General features: G+C 36.9%; 1 protein-coding gene across 2 annotated transcripts; it reads left to right on the forward strand.

Moving 5' to 3' along the window:
* The first annotated feature begins 866 nt into the window (after positions 1 to 866).
* ddhd1a (DDHD domain containing 1a) lies at positions 867 to 17,721 on the forward strand. Of its 2 annotated transcripts, XM_046855722.1 has the most exons (15): positions 867 to 1,083; positions 1,279 to 1,986; positions 3,701 to 3,877; positions 7,780 to 7,875; positions 11,094 to 11,222; positions 11,394 to 11,541; positions 13,811 to 13,920; positions 14,142 to 14,248; positions 14,390 to 14,643; positions 14,767 to 14,842; positions 15,007 to 15,156; positions 15,233 to 15,297; positions 15,569 to 15,741; positions 16,914 to 17,087; positions 17,412 to 17,721. In XM_046855722.1, exons 2-15 carry the CDS (start codon positions 1,347 to 1,349, stop codon positions 17,594 to 17,596), a joined length of 2,484 nt encoding a protein of 827 aa, XP_046711678.1. In that variant the 5' UTR covers positions 867 to 1,083; positions 1,279 to 1,346; the 3' UTR covers positions 17,597 to 17,721. The 2 variants fall into 2 exon arrangements, with proteins under 2 accessions (XP_046711678.1, XP_046711679.1); XM_046855723.1 differs by lacking the exon at positions 7,780 to 7,875 and having other exon boundaries at positions 867 to 1,986.
* The last annotated feature ends 1,822 nt before the right edge of the window (positions 17,722 to 19,543 follow it).

The raw sequence follows: 19,543 nt of genomic DNA on the forward strand, positions 1-19,543 counted from the left end.
AAGAATTAGTTTTTTCTGAACTGTGAAGATGTACTGTATATGTGTGTTAATGACTGACTGGCTCCTATGTACATTGTTGTTAGAATAGGACCCATATCCAATGTGACCCTGACCAGGATTCAACAGTTGAATGAAAGTGAATGAAAGACTTAAATACTCTTTAGCATTTTCTTTAGCATAATAAAGTGAATACGGTCCTACACCTAGATACAAATATATATTTTTCATTAAATCATAAACATAATCTTTAAAACGAATTTAATTTAGATTGTTACTGAACACGAATGCGTATAAGAATCCTCACTACCTGTAAAACCAGGGGTCCCCATTTGTTACCGGGTAGCACAGCAAGAATTAAAAAAATATATACATTTTTTTATTTCATTGACATTCTAGGGTTACATTATGTTTTATTAAAAAAAAAAAAAAAAAGTTTGTTTGAGTTTACATTTGTATTAATGTATCGATAAATGAAGGTCCGTCTGATTCTGTATTATAGGCGGGTAGTTAGTTGTTAAATTTATTATATATGTAATAATTACATTAATAATTAATTCATATATTATGCATAATAATAATATACTAACCGCGTGACAATATACCACCACCGACCCCCACGAAACACAGATCCCACGTACAGACAACACCCCCAACAACCCCCGGACCTTAAACTACCCCCAATCCCCACCGATCTGTGGAAGGAACTTTCGTGCGTGAAACTGGTTCGTGGTGCAAAAAAAATTCGAGTGACCGCAGTGTAATACTGTACTGTACTGTCCTCCCCGTGGTCGGAGGAACGTGCGCGCTCTCGTTGAACTCTGCTTGCTTGCGTAACCGCGTCACGTCCAGGGCGCGCTTACGCAAGAGCGTCAATTACGCAGTTGTCAGCAGCACGCTCACCGGCGACTTGTTTGGATCTGAAATGAATGCCGGAGTTCCGCTGATTCTAACTGACAGCCGGAACTCAGGATTTCCGCGAGGCTGAACCGCCACTCCGAGGGGGCAAATTCCGGATAGTTTCGTTACAACGCTTTCAGACGGTTCTGGTGTTTGGGCGGTTTTGAAAGAAGAGCGAGAATGAGGGTGAGGACCGAGCACATTCCCCGTCCGCCAGCCGGAATAGGACGCTTTTTGTTTTGAGTTAAATACCTAGCCTGTTAGCATGGCATGTTTATCTTGACCCCGATAACAACATGAGTCGCTATATGTTATATACCCAGATGTGATTATATTTATGATGCAGTAATGTATAATAGAGTTGTTGTATTTTTGTATTAGGGCGTATGCGGTCGTATTTGAGAAGGCTGGTCGCGTGTAGTTGAGGATAGCTCGCTTAGCAAACGGTAATGAGCAGCTTTACGGGTAAGACGCCTTTCCTGAGTCCACCGGAGAGCCCTGAAAACGGAGACGCCGTGGTGGAGAGCGCAGACTGGGGCCTTGTGGATGAACGCTTCCCGTGCTCCTACGATGAGTCGGATGTGGAAAGGCGCCTGGGACTTCTCCATAACCGGCAGGACGGAGCTATGGCGCTGTGCTTGGACCAGGCGTACCGGAGCGGTTCCGAGTCCTACGTTGACTGCTCTCAGCTGGACTACAGTGAGAACAATGGTAACACGAGTTCGCCGGAGAGCAGGAGAAAACACCGCTCCGGCGCTCCCCGGCCGCGCTTTGAGGTCGTGGCGGAACTCGGGCCGGAGGAAGTGCGCTGGTTTTATAAGGAAGACAAAAAGACGTGGAAAGCTTTCGTCGGACACGACTCTCTGAGGATCGAGCTCATGTATCGCAAACTGTGCGAACTGAATCCACAGCTCGCGGTACCGGGTGGAGAGGAACTGGAGGAGCATGCGGCAGCTGTGGCCTCGGTCCCGAGCTCGGAACAGCTCGATGAGACAAACCTGGAGATTAGTATTGAGGCAGTGTGTGTCCGAGGAGGACTCTACGAGGTGGATGTCCGAGAGAAAGAGTGCTATCCTGTGTACTGGAATCGTGAGTGTTACTTCATCACTTAATAATGATTGATAAAGGGTAGTGAAACACTTGGATCTTTCAGTAACACATTTCAAAATGTGTTCATTGTGGCTGAAAATGTATATGTTACAAAATTGCTTTTGTCTTTGATCGCTTTTCTGCCAGATTTCTATGTTCAGTGATATCCTTAAATCTGTGGGGTTTAGAGGCTTGGCATCACTCACACACTAACTATTAAAGCCTTATCCCAGAATTGTGTTTAAAAGCCCGCAAGCATTATTTGAGTTGTATTATCTTGTGCATAGTAAATGTAATCTTGTCTTAAAACTCTTAGCAAACTCTAGAGTGGTATTAGATGGGATTAAATCTGTTGCATATTTTATGACAGTAACAAACATTATACTCAGTAACACCACATAGGCACATGATTACAGACCATAAATAGTGATAAAGCACATTTGCAAAAAGCAGGCTCGGTTAATAAGATGATGTCGGAGTCAGTTCGTTATCAGAAATTACCCCATAACACAAAACCTATTAAAACAAAGTGTTATTAGTTTAAAAATGTGGAATTGCTGCAACCCCCTAGCTGTTTTAATAGGTGAATATCTTGCTGAGATGAATGAAGTGTCACACAGTGATGAGACAGTGACACATCAACTTGTTTTCAAAGACTTTTTTTTGTTCTTTGATTCATGTGGCAAATGCCAAGGCATTGCTTTGGAGCGGTCAATATTTTTCAACTGAAGTCTCCTTGCACCAGGAGTTTGGAATGCTTGGTCACATTCAAACGCTTTTTTTCGGACCTTGGTGCAGTCCAGGGAACCTCAAGTCCGGTTGAAAAAAGGATGTTTTAAACTTGCTTGTATGTCTGAGTAATTTAAAGTGTATGATTTAACCTGAACTGTTTAAAAATTGTTGACTTATAGTAATAACACTAATTAAATACATTTATCAAATAAATACACTTTATGCAACAAATAAACAATATCGAAACACATTTAGAAACCACACTCATAGCAGAGGTTATGTAAATCTGACTAGGTGATCCATGGCTGAAAAGGAGTGTGTGGGTAAACAAACTTATGATAATGACACTCTCCTTCAAACGAGCCCATTATCAGTCTTGGATTTGGACCTAAATTAGTCAGACCAAGTGTGAAAACACACTCATAAGCGCTGCTTGGCTGGGATTAAATTTAGAAGCTGGAACTCCTGGTGTTACCCTGTGATTTATTTTTCATCCAGTTCAGCCATGGTAGTAATGTTCTCCCTTGTCCCTCAGAAAATAACAAATTAAACTGCCTACTGTTTTACAAAAAACAAGTTTTGGTATGATAATTTTAGTCACAAACCCGAATTGACACTGCACCGCTTCAAACAGTTTTGTTGATCGAGATCATGATCTTGCTGATTGTATAAAGGTGCTGTTATAATGGTAAGTCTGAAGACACGAGATGCCGTATTTTCAAAGCATAACTTTCAATTTGCTCATCGTTGAGGAACGAGCAGGTCTGTTGTCAGTTTGTTAATCATTTAACACTATATGCTGGCAAAAATAAATATGTATATGTGATACAATAATATTTCATATCTACAATGGTTGTTTAATTATATTACAGGCTTTACCTGATGACAGCAATTCTGAGTAATTAGAGATGTTTTTAGAGAATGTATACTGAAACCTGCACATATAATGATAACAGCTACTTGGATGTTTTTGTCCCTACAGAGCAGGACCGCATTCCTGTGATGAGGGGACAGTGGTTTATAGATGGCACCTGGACCCCTATGGAGGATGATGAGAGTGACCTCATAGAGAAGGAGCACCTGACCTGCTTCCGGGGACAACAGATGCAGGACACGTTAGAAAATGATGCGGTGGTCAAGACAGTGGATAGCAAAGATGGTAAGCATGTACATCATTGATACAACTCTTTGAGGTGATTATTAGTAAAAAAAAATAAAAAAAAAGGGAATGAGAGCATTTCATTGTTTGTGTATGTGACTGAGAAGACTCCCTTTCCCCATTTCTAATAGAGTTGCTCAATGATTGTACATCAAGACTGGATATAAGCCATATTTATTTTGTGATAGGATGCTGTATAAAATAGATATGAGTAGATGCTTTTTTTTTTTTAAATGCAAATAGAGAAGTAACGGTACTTATAGCCATTTATAATATAAAGTATATTGTGGGTCTGCAAGGTGTATTTATGAAAAAACTCTGAGTTTATCACATATATTTATCAAAGAGCATTTTAATTAATTAATTTATATTGTATATAAGCCTTCGAACAGTGAATTCTTTAGAGGTCTCTAGAGAAACTTACAAATGTGATTTAATCAAATGCATCTAAATTCCTTTCTTTACTGATGGATAAAAAGATTAAATTGTTTTTGAGTTAGTTTGATGTAAAAGCAAAATCATGGCATTGACTCGGGTTAACAAACGTATAAAATTACAATTGAGTTTGTTCAAATACAGTTTGTGTTTTGAATAGTCAGTAGACTGTAGTCGTACAAGGTCATTTCTACTCTCCCTGTAGCTATAGGGTGCTTTAAATACAAAGTCCAAATGACAGTCAGATGGCTGTTCTTTCTCCCTTACGTTACATGGCTGAGAAAAGGAAACATATCACTGTGACAGTTGCTGCCCTCGCCTAAACATACTCTCATTTTCTTATATTTTATCAAATCAAACGCAGTGCTTTCTTCTGCTGTCTGCTAGCACCATTTGAACAGCGCTAATATGAGCTGTAAGTTGAATTGGTGAACAGGGAAAAATGTAGCAGACGAAATGTCACTGTGCTCTTTTCTGGGACCAGTTTGTAAAGCTATTAACTTGTACTACATATGCAGATCAAAAGTTGAACAAGCTTAAACTGTGTTTACAAAGGACAGCTATGAAGTATATAGATAAACAACAAATTTTAAAACATTCATAATTTTTCTCCTCATCTGATGATTTCACTAAGTAACTTAGCTGTTTCAGAAAAAAGGAACTAAAACTTGCATAAACCACGAGAGCAGAATATGAAAAAAACTTTTTTTTGGACACTGTACAAATCTATATCTCCTTCAACCGGCTTTTACACATATACACAGTGTTCACATTGTCGCATGAATCATTTCTATAATTAATGTCTAAAGGTATCAGGAGACATTTGCAGTTAAATATTGTTCACCCAATTCAGTGACTGTAATTGCTTTTGATGTCAGCAGTTTTAATCACTTCGATGGTCAAGTAGCAGCTCCAGCAGGAAATGACACGGTTACTTGACGAATCAGTTTGGTTAGGCTGCACACTAAATTTTCTTTTTGAAATACAGTCTGTATATTTCTTTGTATAGGCTGTAGTCTGATATATCTCTTTAGCATTGGGGAGAAAGTAGGCAGGCATGCAATGTAACATGAGCTCAGAGAGGTCATTAGGTTATTCAGAGCAAAATGCAAATACTGATTTCATGTCAGTTCAAACCGGCAAAAGGATTTGTGCTCTGTGTGACCCAGAATAATTTGCTGTTCTCTACAATATAAGTAGGCCATATAGAAATAACCTACCTGCTTGTTATTTAGTGATCAATAGTAATACAGGCAGTGAGATCAGGGCAAGAAGTCATATTCCACTTTTTCGTTGTTTTATTTATAAGTGTATATATATAAAATGTAGATATTTTGTGTTTGTTTGTTTTTTTTTATAGCACATTTTATAGTGTTTTCCCACATCTGCTTACATATTAGGTGTTCTGTATATGAGTACAAGTGATTAGCATTACTTTTGCTGATTGTTACAATGTTGGATTGCACATTTCTGGCTTTTCGGCTTTTTTCGTTGTTGTTGTAATTATTACTACTATTATTGTTTTATGTTATTATTAGAAATGAATTTGAACAAAATAGCTTTTATGCTTTTACTTAGTTTCAGGATGTTAAGTATTTTTATTTTTTTATGTTATTGATTCGTTAAAGGAAAAATAATGTTGAATAAAATAGGTTGGTGTGATTAAAGCATGAATTCTTTACATCAGTTTTAAGGTTTACCTCTTTTGGTGTATATACAAGTCATGGTGTATATACAACAGATGCATGACAAAAGGACAAAACTGGTTGCCTAAGCTGTGGAGGCAATTCTTATGTTATAGGTTGGGTTATTTGTTCTTCTATAGTTTACTGTATGTACAATTACATGTAATCAATACAAAGTTATTCTGCCTGACCACCTTTACTCCCTGATTAAGCATTTTTATTCTGATGGGAGTGCTGTCCTTAAGGTCATTCTAGAGGTCATCCCTTAGGACACGATGGCCAATTTAATAGATGATAGTTTGATGAAGATGAATATTATATATATATATATATCATATGTAGTGGCTTTCAGAGCCTCCAGAGCTCAATTCAATTACAACCTATGAATGTTAAAATTCTCCACTGCAAATATCAGAACATCTGATGGCTATTGGTGACCTAATAACTCAGTTGGTCACTGTATGTGAAAGGAATTGTAAGAAGATTAAAATAAAAAAAGTACAAGAAAGATATGTTGATGTTTATATTTGACCAAACCAGCACTGCTTCATAGGTCATATTAATGTACTTAATATGAATCAGTGCATATATATATATATATATATATATATATATATATATATATATATATATATATATATATATATATATATATATATATATATAATATGTATGTATATGAATTTTAATAAAGTTGATAATGACACAAGAAGTTAGGTTGATGTGTATTGATACTGAATGTGTCAGTTGAGAGATAATCTTGAAGTTGTTTTTCAAACAGCAAAAGTGTTTATTCAAGTTTGTGTCTCTGGATGGCACAGGCTTGATATTGACTGCTCCTGACAGGGCTGCTGAATGGCCCAAAGCTTTCACTCTCACTCAAACTGGCTTTTACCTCTTCTGTCCTGAGAGCAGTTTTGCTGTGCTGCTGTAATTTGCAAGTCGAATTTAAAGCCTAGACCGAACGTATTGCAATTTCAGGTGCCCAAGAGTGAGTTCATTCTTTATCTCATGCTGTTTTGTTTAATTCGAAGATATCTGCAAAATACCACATTCTGGATTTACGGATTTGACATTGGGTATATAATATTGAAAATCCAGAGATAATCTTTAAACATCAGCAAAAAAAAAAAAAAATACTAATGAGTTCTGATTTATTAATCTTGACATTTGTATTTTTAAATGCTCAATAACTGTCTTGTAACTAGATGCATGGTGCCCTGGGTGGCCCTGTGGCAGAAGTAGCTTCTTTGTTTGTACAACTTAGATATACCAGGTACAACTTAGATATACCTAATCACTCAAGTTAAATGGGGAGAGATGAATGGATATTTTAGTTTGTGTGTGATGGAGAGAAAACAGTTTAAAACCCCCACATGGCAAAGGATTGCTCTCTGAAATCAGTACTCAGATATGCCACACTGAGCACTACAAGCTGTCACTTACTTTATGTATTATTTGGGTAAATTTCTTTGTTTAAGCCTGTTTGGTAGTAGTGGATCTAGTGGATTCATTTGTGGATTTTGGAACGGCTATGTTTTGTTTTTGTTTGTTTGTCTGACCATAACCTGTCATTAAATAAGCCTAATACAAAATAACATATATTAATACTTGTACTGTGTTTGATTATGGATCAATTTGCTTATATTTAAAATAAAGGATTCCTTAATTTCGCAAAGCTTGCAAGAGGCTACCAAGACTTAAACTGCATAACAGTGGTAAAAATAGATGACACCATAGACTTATCATGGCTATGACCACTTACTATGTTTGGTTTGTTAGTTCTCTCCCACCTCCCTCCTTTCTACCTCCCCTTTCTGTTCAAATGGAGTGGATATCAGACGAATACTAAAAGCCTCAAGCGAAAGCGTTGCCAAGGTACTGTATTTCCTGCATCTGTGACTTTCGACTCCCTTTGGATTTTATCTTTGGACTTTCTTCTTTACCTTTTAGGTGAGCCCTGCTTGCTTTAGAACAAGGCCCAGATAATATAATTTGTGTGAATATAAGACTTCAGTTGCTTAGACTTATAATCCAGGCATGTGGTTTGATTTAGACTTTAAAGCAGCATTTTATTTAAAGGGTGAAGTTCCAGTAGACATCTAAATGCACTACTGGTGCTCGTTATCTGGCCTTGTTCTCCTTTAATTAGCTTTACTTTGGCCTAATTGTAGACCTAGATATCTAGTTAGCACAGTGATTTACAGTTTACCAATGTGTTTTGTTTGCTCCTTCTCTAGGTTAATGAGCAAACCCTGATGCTCTGCTCATTTCCTTTAAATTTTATCTTACTAAACCATAATAGCACTTTGTTAAATGTATTAGTTCATCTGCTAGATGATGGTCAGTTTCTTGAATGAATTTCTTTCAGTGTCAGCCTTCATTATAGGAGTAAAGAGAACCATTGCTGAGATCCTCAGCCTTCTTTTTCACTCTGCACTGTAATAGTCTTGTGTTGTGCACACAGGAGGACATATTTACTGAATATGTTCACATATGACACACTACATCATAATCAGGTTTATTAGCCAAGTTTGTTGACACACAAGGAATTTGGTTCCAGCTGTTATTACACGGCAAACTATATATTAACTGAATATATTCACATCACACAGTACATATTCACTGAATATATTCACATCACACTACATATTCATTGAATATATTCAGCACTGCTGCAGTATGAAACCAATTTTATTTTGATTTCTTACTGGGTTTATTTCACATTGATCATATTGAATTGAACAATGATTTTTATTTTATGTTTATTTAAGTGACAATGCCATTTTTGCATATGAAAAAAGAAGGCAAAGAAGGATTTATTTATTATGTATGAAGCATTAATTGGTGCTTATGAGCTTTTCTCTGGTTTAGTATGGTAATACATTTTCATCACTTTTCTTCATCCTCCAAAACCCTGGGAATTCTTACACCTTTTACCTCAGTAGTTCATGGCTGCATTTCCAGTGTGCTTTTGATTCTATGCCTTGTATTACAGATTGTCTGACACTTAACCAGAGTCAAACATACCATCAATACAGAAGAAATATATCTATTTGCTGTAGCCTTATGTCAGAGATATACATTGATTAATCCTAGATTGTGAAAACAACAGATGTTTGACCCTGGTGTGTCTTTTTGTCCTGTAAAATGGGATTCCATTCTCCTTTCAAATTGGTATGAGATTTTTTATATATATATATATATATATATATATATATATATATATATATATATATATATATATATATATATATATATATATATATATAAAATAGGCAGCAAATTAATACTTAGTTCTATATTGCACTTAAGTTCTAATCCTGTTTTACAGTGTATTTCTGTGTGGGTTTGTTCTTCTGTGTGGTGTGTTTGCGGTTTGCTTTTGACTAATTCTGTTTATGTAGCTGCCATGTTGTCTGTTTTGTCAGATAGAATATAATGTGATGACATATGGTAATTAAGCAATTGTACCATTTCTACAAGGTTTGACATGAAATTGTGGAGATTTGAAATGATTAAAGTTTGAAAAGGGACAGGGGTTGGATGGAGTTCAGAACTGAAGAGAGAAAAATGAATCCAGCATACAGCAGAGATATTATGGCACCCAGCATAGTATCACAGTGTCCTGTACCATTTTTTTTAGTCAGTCTTTTAACAAATGTAAAACTGTGTACATTTTTTATTATTTATTTTCAAATGTTTTAAAAAAAGCTGCTTGTCCACAGCAATTATCATGGTATCTCCTGCTGCTATAGGAAAATTACAAGCAAAAATGACTCACAAACAGGATCCAGTCCTAAAGAGAGACACACATTGTCCTGTTGTGTGCTACCAGAGCTAACACAACTGGGGCACTATGATGAATGCTACCGTGCAAAACCATTACAATGCAGAAACAGTGTTGATTTTTCTGCCCTCAGCAGTTCTGCACAGTTCTCTTTTGTAGCTTTGATAAATATAGAATATGTGACTATTTTCTCAAGTTATATTTTGTTCTCATTTGTAATGTGCTAACTGTAGTCAATCGGTCATAAATGTCTCGTTATGTATTTGGCTTGTGCTGTAGTGATGCTCTCTAAACCCATTTAATGGACTGAACATCTGTTGACAGTGGAGTTTTTTACTGCAGTAAACCAAGGTTCCAGATTTAAGTGCACACATCTTCAAAGCTTCACTCATGTGATTCTGTAATTAAGCATAATTTATTATTAAGCCTTTTTTAGGGGGTTTTCCTTAGGAGTCCTCCTTTTCATGATATTTCAGTTCTTGCTAGTCCCATTTATGCTACAAAAATAAAATTGTAGTTTTCTGTTGTTATTGAATTTTAGATGTTAACACTGTTTCCTGCATATGTGCAACCAGCATTGATAAATTAGCTTGTATTTATTTATGTATGTACACTATGCAAGCTTTTCCCAATACATTGTATGAATTTTCCAATACATTGTAATAATTTAATTTTAATGATGTTTTGACCAGGTTCATGTGGGAAAAGTTTAATGACCTGCACAGACCCCTGACCATGATCTTAATCCCACTTAACAACTTTAAGATAAATTTAATCACTGCCTTTCTGCCAGGTCCTCTCACACACCAAGCGGTCCTGGCATCAATAATACTGTTGTCTTAGAATGGGCACAAAGCAGCACAGTCATGTTCTACTGAAGCATCTTCTCAAAAGAGTGACTGTTATCAGATCAATAAAGGCACAAGCACATATAGGTGTGATGGTCAGGTGTCCACAAATCTTTTGACATATAATGAATATGCCGGATACAGATGCTTTCTACCATAAACACCTGGTGAAACATTAAAGTGTGTATCTGCTGGAGAAATTCGCCTCATATTTTCTATGAAACACGTAATTCATGTAAGGATTTGTGTGAGCCATTCAAACTAGAGCGCTGAATGCATGGGGCAAGTTTGAATTGAAATATTAGTACATTTGAGTCTTTCCTCCACTTTCCATTTTTTTTATTTAGTAGTGTTCATCCCATCCAATGAATGTATTACAGCCATATATCTAATGCAAATTTTGTAATTTTTTTTCTCCCTTACTTTTTCCCCCTGCCACCCTTTTTGTTATCAAATAGCCATCCACAGCTTAAAGCTGAGCCGCAGCCATGTCGACTGGCACAGTGTTGATGAAGTGTATTTGTACAGCGATGCCACCACCTCCAAGATTGCCCGCACTGTCACTCAGAAGCTCGGCTTCTCGAAAGGTCAGTGTTTACATATCAGCTCAGCCTTCTGTACAAGCATGCGGGCATGAAAATGGACTGGTTGCTTCTGCTTTAAACTGTTGTGAACCTGTCGTTTAATTTCAAAACAGGGCAGGTGTTTTGTTGCACGAGTTTGATTATAATAATCTTTCTTCATTTTATGGATTCCAGCCTCAAGCAGTGGTACCCGGCTTCATAGAGGCTACGTGGAAGAGGCCTCTTTGGAAGATAAACCCCCTCACACGACGCACATTATCTTTGTTGTGCATGGCATTGGACAGAAAATGGATAAAGACCGCATTATCAAGAACACTGGCATGTAAGTATTTAGAAGCTGACTATCAGACATATGTTTAAACAAAATAGTTATTTATCCTTTCATCTATGCTATTTTTATGTAAGAAAAAAGGTTCCAGTTTTCTCGGGTCTAAGTATGACACTATATAGTTTTTGAGTGATTGGGGATGAATTTGTTTGATAATGTCTGTGATGTGATTGATTATAGATCTCCGGCTATTTTGTAAACTAAAACAGCTAGTTTGCCTGCATATTGAGACCAGGCTCCCATGAGTTTAATATAAGGACACTGTGTTGGTATGTAGTTGCTCACAGTAGTCAAAATATAGCTTTACATAAATCATTAGCTGCTACTAACCCATCTAATAATAGACAGAGACCACAGCTAACCAGATGTTAGAGACACCAGTGATTCCAGAGAAGGTTATATCAGCAGATATTTATTATATTATATTATTATATATTATTATATTATATTTAAAAAGAGCAAGGGAAGTATTATGTATCTGAAGATTGCAAAATATATATTGATCAGTCAATAGGGGACTCAGGCGCTGTTTAAATTTTCATGTGTGATGAGTCATGAACACCTTTCCTCATGTCTTGTGTTACTGGATGTGCGAGACCTGCCTCACAGGTTTTAGTGAGAGGATAGGTACAGCATGTAAAATGTTATTTTCGGAGTCTTTAATGCCCACGATGTTCATCTGTGAGATTTCTGTGTTAAAATTGTTTAATCTAGATGGTTTTATTACATGGAGTTTAATGGGCATTTTAAAGCAAGACAATTTATAAAAATATACTTAACATTTTATGGCCCTCTACCTTTTAATCCGCTCAGCCACTGAACGAGAGTGCCTTTTACCTGAAGCTGTTGGTTATTTCTTCTTTTGCTATTGTGAAATGTTCTCTCCACTTTGCTTTAACCACCAGTGGTTCAGTCTGTTTTTTGTGTTGGTATATTTTATCTTCTCCAAATCTGACCTTTAAATTTAAGCCTTTTCAGTTGAGGATAATTGAAGTCTACCACAAGGAGTCCAGATGGTTCTCATTAGCATATAATAACAGACCTTTTCTCTGAGGCTTGTGTCTATTGCTTATGAACAAGATAAGACTTAAATGTGTTTAACAATGCTATTTGAGCAAATCCTACTGAACAGCCTACAGAAAGAAAAAGGTTAAAAAAACACCTAGATTAGAATTCATTTAACCTGCATACAATATGTGGAAAAATATCTATTCACATGACCTTTTTATTTTCCTTTCTGCTGTCTTGAAGCTGCACAGAGTGTAATGTTTGCTAGTTGGTGCCTGATCTCTTCTAGTAGCTTAGTGGGTTTAGATGCTAAAGTAGATCAATCCAGGCACTAAGCGCACTCTCTGTTGAGGAAGCATCGAGTACTCTCTACCTCGCTAAAAAGAGTTGGATCATTACTGTCTCAATTTATCTCCTCGCTATTCTTTTTATTTTTCTGTTCAGTATCCAGTATTCTGTTCAGTATTTTGTGCCTATGCATAAGTGGATGACTCTTAATTTACACCCAAGTGTGCTTCTTATTCAATCCCCTGTGCCTGATTAAACTCTGTTGCTACTTTAAAGAGTTCCTTGAAACGAGAAGTCTAGCTTGTATTTGTAGTAACCAACAGTATATTCATCATGTCACAATAATGTAGTGAAATTTGACTTATCTTATGCTACATTATATTGAATTTGGGTGGTAAACAAGTGATACAAAGCTAATCATCATGGGATGAAAACGATTAACAATCATGAATCTAACAATTAAAATAACATTTACTTTAACATCTGAAAAAATTAGTGTTCCCTGTCCTGCACAGTTCAGTGTAAGTCCTTGGTGGCATAATAGGATTATAGTAGGCAGTGCTGCTATTAGTCAGGCAATGATGTGACAGAGCCCTAGTGTGCGACAACATAGCAGAGGCCAGCCTAAAGACATTTTTGAAGCATAACCCCATGTAGAATGACAAGAATGTCTTTAGGCCAGCCTAAAGACATTCTTGTCATTCTACATGGGGTTATGCTTCAAAAATGATCAAAAGGCTGATTGCATTCTACTGTTGTCCTTTCCACAGGCAACCTTGCTGTCTTGTCAGCGTCTGCTGATTTTTAAGGACCGTAGATGCACACATCTTAAATTAGCTTTATTTTCTATGCATCAGAAGCAATAACTCTACATTATCTAATGATCATATAACTCTGTTTACCAGAAAAAAGCAACCAAACAAAAACGTACTTAGCCTTGATGTTTACTGTGCGTCTCTATATATAGGCTGCGAGAGGCTGTGCGGAAAATGGAAGAGAAGCACTTTGCTGACCACACAGAGGAGCATGTGGAGTTTCTACCAGTAGAGTGGCGCTCTAAACTGACCCTGGATGGAGGTACTGGCCTGCTAATGCACAGGCAACCTGTCATACACAACAGCTACACCCACCTGTCTAGCACTAATACCGGAGTGCACACACATAGAAACACACATGGCAATCTATGATCAGTTGTCAGTGATCTGTCTATAGCTTTTAGGTTCTCTTCAGGAAATACATAAGCAAGAACAATGAATATTTCATTTGAATGCTAAGTACACACACTGTTGTTCCTGTAGACACAGTCGACTCCATTACGCCAGATAAGGTGCGGGGGCTGAGAGACTTACTGAACAGCAGTGCCATGGACATCATGTATTACACAAGTCCCCTCTACAGAGATGAGGTAAATTAGACTCCTCCCACTTCCTAAAAATATATCTAATTATTGGTGTTGAGTGTCAATAGCTAGTGTACATGAAGTGCATTTGCACTGATTTATTTTTATTTTGCCAAATGTGATCCTCTGTGCTGTTGTTTTCTATAGATTACTAAAGGACTGACCCAGGAACTCAACAGGCTATACTTGCTCTTCTGCTCTCGAAACCCAGAGTTTGAGCAGAATGGGGGCAAAGTATCCATCATTTCCCACTCGCTAGGATGTGTGATTGCGTACGACATAATGACAGGCTGGGACCCGATGCGGTTTCGCATGCAAGAGGAGCCTGAAGATGAGGAGATGCGGTGGATGAGTTACAAAGAGCGCCATCTGTTGGAACAGGTGCAACATGCCAGACAAAGGTGCTGACTTTTTGCTTGCCTGTATTTACAGGAAAGTCCCAGTTGTATTTCAATATAATTTTCATCGAAAGGCTTTATTAAGAGCAGTCTAGATAAATATAATGTATTTTTTGTTCGTGTCAGGTTACGAGAACTAGAGGATCAGCTTCAGGGTCTGGAGGCTACTAAACCCCTAGCTGCTCCTGAATTAAAGTTTAAGGTATATTGAGCCATTTATCTTTCCTGCAAACATAGATCAGTTTTTGCAAGAAGTGAGCTGACAATGAGATTCATTATTGCATTAAATGTAATTATTTACTCATTCATACTTTTTTTTGACACAAGATGTATCACACTCTATCTATATTACTCTGCTTCATATAGGTGGAAAACTACTTCTGCATGGGCTCTCCCCTAGCTGTGTTTTTGGCCTTGCGTGGCATTCGACCAGGTAACAGTGGATACCAGGACCACATCATGCCGAAATCCATCTGCCAGCGCTTTTTTAATATCTTCCACCCAACCGACCCAGTGGTAAGAGAATCAGCATTATTCAGTTTTTATTTGACAGGAACCATTTTTAAAAACATTTTGTCCATATATATTGCAGGCCTATCGACTGGAGCCTCTTGTGTTGAAACACTACAACAACATTGCACCGGTCCAAATACACTGGTAAGTGCTGTCAGGCTGTTTTTAAAAGACAGCCAATAAATTTTGACCAGAACTGTGTATATAGTTTTGCTATCCATCCAGACAGAATGTTGCCCCCTGGTGAAATCACAAGAAAATTTATATACATTTTAATTTATTTTTATATTTCAAAAAAAGGGAAAATAAATAGGTTCCATAATGTTGACTCTCTTTTTTTTTTTTTTTTTTTTTTTTTTTTTTTTCCTCATGTCCTTTTTTTAATCTGTCAGCTATTTGTAAACTGTTTCTGCAGGTGCAACACCTCCAATCCCACTCCATATGATGAAATGAAACCTATATTCCTGAACCCAGTGAAGGATCCAGTTTCAGACACAGAGAGCCTCCCCAGTCCCAGTACATCACCAGTAATGTCCCGCCGTCTGTATGGAGATTCCATCACCACGCTGGGCAAGGCCAGCATACTGGGTACATCAGGCCTCAAAACCACATGTTAACTTATTCTACAAACTCATTCTATATCTATTACATTTAGATATTGGTAAGGGGTCTAAAGGGAACATCATCATAATGGGAGGTGGTAGCTCAGTGGTTAAGGCTCTTAGGTTACTGATTGGAAGGTTTGGGGTTCAAGCCCTGGTATCGGCAAGTTGCCACTCGTGGGGCCCTTGAGCAAGGCCCTTAACTCTTTGTGCTCCAGGGCACTGTAACATGTCTGACCATGATCTTTGACCCCAGTTTTTAACATCTGTGGGATATGTGAAGAAATAACAATTTTCCTGTGGGATCAATAAAGTATTCTAAAATAAATAAATAAATAAATAAATAAATAATGTTGCCCAAATAGGTTGCAAAAGACCCCAGCTAAGTTTAGAAACAAAACATAAGATAGGGATGCAAAGCAAGAAGTGTGAAAACTAGAGGCTCAAAGCACTTTTGTACGTCGCTTTGGATAAGGGTGTCTGCTGAATGCCGTAAATGAAAATGGTCTAAAGAAAAGTGTGTGTATATTATATATAATAGTGTTATATTTAAATACATACAGTGGTCTTTTGGTTGTGATTTGAAATTATTTAAATACTTTGTTTGAACATGTTTACTGACGTTTTAAAGAGCACTTAGGTTTATTTCTATTACAGTATATTGTAATGTACATGCCTGGCGTCCTCAAAATTCATTTAGACATCTTTACTGCCACCTTGTGGATAATATTGGCAGTGAAATGTAGTCTTGTTTGTAAGTAGTGACATCTAGTGGATTATTTTGGAGATTTAGCTTTTCCAGTTGGTACTTCCACAATACAATGGAGTATGTGTACAGCATGATTTATAATCCAAATCCAGAACCTTTTTCCTGGAAGCCAATTCTTATTATATAATAGCACCTTTTGAAAAATAAGAATTGTCTCTCTTTTAAGCCCTCGATACATAATAAAAAAAAAAAGGGTATCCAAATTCAGCAAGAGTGATTCACTAGTGCATATGGCATGCATATGGCACCTGGCAGTAGAGACGTCAGATCACTTATTTGTTTCTGTATAATTCTGCAACAAACTTTGTTAGATTTACATTGAATGTTTAATGAGGGTAGTAAGATTGTATGAAGTTTCTGTGCTGACTTTTATGCTATGCTGTGTTCAGGTGCCGCCAGCATTGGAAAAGGAATTGGAGGAATGTTGTTCTCTCGTTTCTCACGCTCTAGTAGTCAACCATCAGGAGTGGATTCTGCAGCAGTGGAGGGTGAAGAGAAAAGCCAGTCGGCATATGGCCTTTCTACCATGTCTCAGTCTACCTCCACCATCAGTGATACTGCAGGTGTGCATAAATAGATTATAACTACACCTCATTTATAATGATTTTATGCTATTTATTTATAAAAATAAATATATATATATATATATATATATATATATATATATATATATATATTTATTTATAAAATAAATATATATATATATATATATATATATATATATATATATATATATATATATATATATATATATATATTTCCCAGTGTACATATAATGCCCATATGTGTATTGGGAATATTGGATAGATTGCTGTTATTGTTGAAATGCTGCTGTAAATAGTCAGTTTGTGTTCAGTGGTAACAATTCTAAATGTTTGTTATTACAGTGGAGATGGAGCACCGCATTGACTTTGAACTGCGGGAAGGGTTGGTTGAAAGCCGTTACTGGTCAGCAGTCACCTCACACACAGCCTACTGGAACTCTCATGATGTGGCTCTGTTCCTGCTGACCTTCATATACAAATCACAGAGCTCTTCTGAGACATGCCAAGACAATCCTGACCCTGAGTGACCCAAAACCATTACCACACACAAAGACCCCCACAGAGATCTATCTTCTCCTGTAGAGATATGAAAACACTCAAGCACACTCCCTCTTTCATTTTGCCTCATATAAATGCTTCTTTGTCATACAAAGACTGATTACCATTTTTCCTGTTGCTTGTGCAGCAACCTTTCCCATTAATCCAGTAACCATCGACTCCTACTGGGTGAACTATTTGATACATTGAGTGAACCTCTAGTCCTAGAAAATTTTCTAATGCTTTGTCTTGGGTGCTGTTGAAGCCTTTTCTGGCAGTCCCATTCCATGCTTAGAATTAGAGACCATTGGCTGTGTGTGTGTGTGTGTGTGTGTGTGTGTGTGTGTGTGTGTGTGTGTGAGAGAGAGAGAGAGAGAGAGAGAGAGAGAGAGAAAGACTGTGCGCGCACGCGTGTGTGTGTGTGTGTGTGTGTGTGTGTGTGTGTGTGCGTGCGTGCGTGCGTGTGTGTGCGTGCGTGCGCTCACCAACTTTGGGCCAGTCCACATGGTTTCTGTAAACCAGACAACTAGGCACACAGCATACAAGCATGTATCATGCTCTCCGTCCTGTTAATGTCTATTTTTTGTTTGTTTATTCCTAATTTATGCCATGGTAAATATATCCTCATGGATACAATTACCAAACAAATGGTCAATGCAACACTATGATATCTTTATTTATTGATATAGTAATATAGACAGAGATGTGTATAGTACTCTAATTTTTGGGAAGAGTATTTCAAGATTATAACGTTTATTTTTACTTAAATATTCCTGGAGAATACTGGACCTCTTTCATGACTAACAGACAATATCTGGATTCCCAGAGAAGGTTGAACATTAACATAAAAAAAAAATTCTACAACAGATGAATAATAAGAAGCAATTATCATATTCTGTTGTTTCAACAACCAGATGGTGCTGTCAGGAAGCAAAATTAACAGTGCATTTAAAAAAAAAAAAAAAAAAAACAGTAATATGCCTGATTTTATTAAGCATGGATTTTAAAAATGAAATTGCTGCTTCATTGATTCTGTAGCCAAACCTACCTTTTACAATCTTGCCATGTGCTGATACATTAACATTCTGCATATGTGGGCTGGTGCATTGTTACTTTGGAGTATTAGAACTACTGTGTAGCTTCAAAGAGATCGCCTCATTGTTTATCATTACAACTTAATCAAATCAGCCAAAACCAGTCAAGTTCAATCTTATAAACTGATTGGGTGAACTGCTTTATGTAATTACACTAGTAATGAGGCCAAGATCATGGGACTAGACTCAGAGATAAGGAAGCACTTCCCAATGTTCCTTTGCCTCATGGTAATGTGGTATTCAGGCACCTTTTTCCTTTTAGGTCCATAGTAATAAACAGATTATATATTTTATATATATTTAGTTATCAATTGTGAAATGACAGTCCTTCAAATTTGTGATTTCATTGATGGGCCAAATGTTTTAGATTTACAATTAGCTCATAGAAATGCTACTTGTTCATGTTAAGCTTTCAGTCTTGTGTCTTTTAAGCACTTTTGAGATGTTAGATATGCAATAGGAAGAAAATGGTGAAAGAAAATCTTGAAGCAATTTAATTTGTTTTTAATGCAGTGGTATGTTTTCCTGCATTGATGCTGCTTCTAGATTTTTCAACCCAGTAATAAAGTGATTGGCATTTGCATCAGAATCAGATTGTTCACCTGAATAAGAGGATCTAATTGGTAAAAAAATAAAAAATAAAAAGGCATGGTACTAACAGCCAGAATCTGCCATGTATAATGTCTGCATTGTCTTTGAAATTCCAAAAGCCATGCTTCACACCTCTATGGCAAGGACTGCATTATGTTGATTTTATGATTTATTTAGTTTTTGATCTTTGTGCCCACACAAGTGCTGTTAGTACATGTTAGCTAGCCTGTGTGGATATTTAAAAATGGCCAG

Source organism: Silurus meridionalis, chromosome 8, assembly GCF_014805685.1.
Source record: "Silurus meridionalis isolate SWU-2019-XX chromosome 8, ASM1480568v1, whole genome shotgun sequence".
Lineage (NCBI taxonomy): Eukaryota > Metazoa > Chordata > Actinopteri > Siluriformes > Siluridae > Silurus > Silurus meridionalis.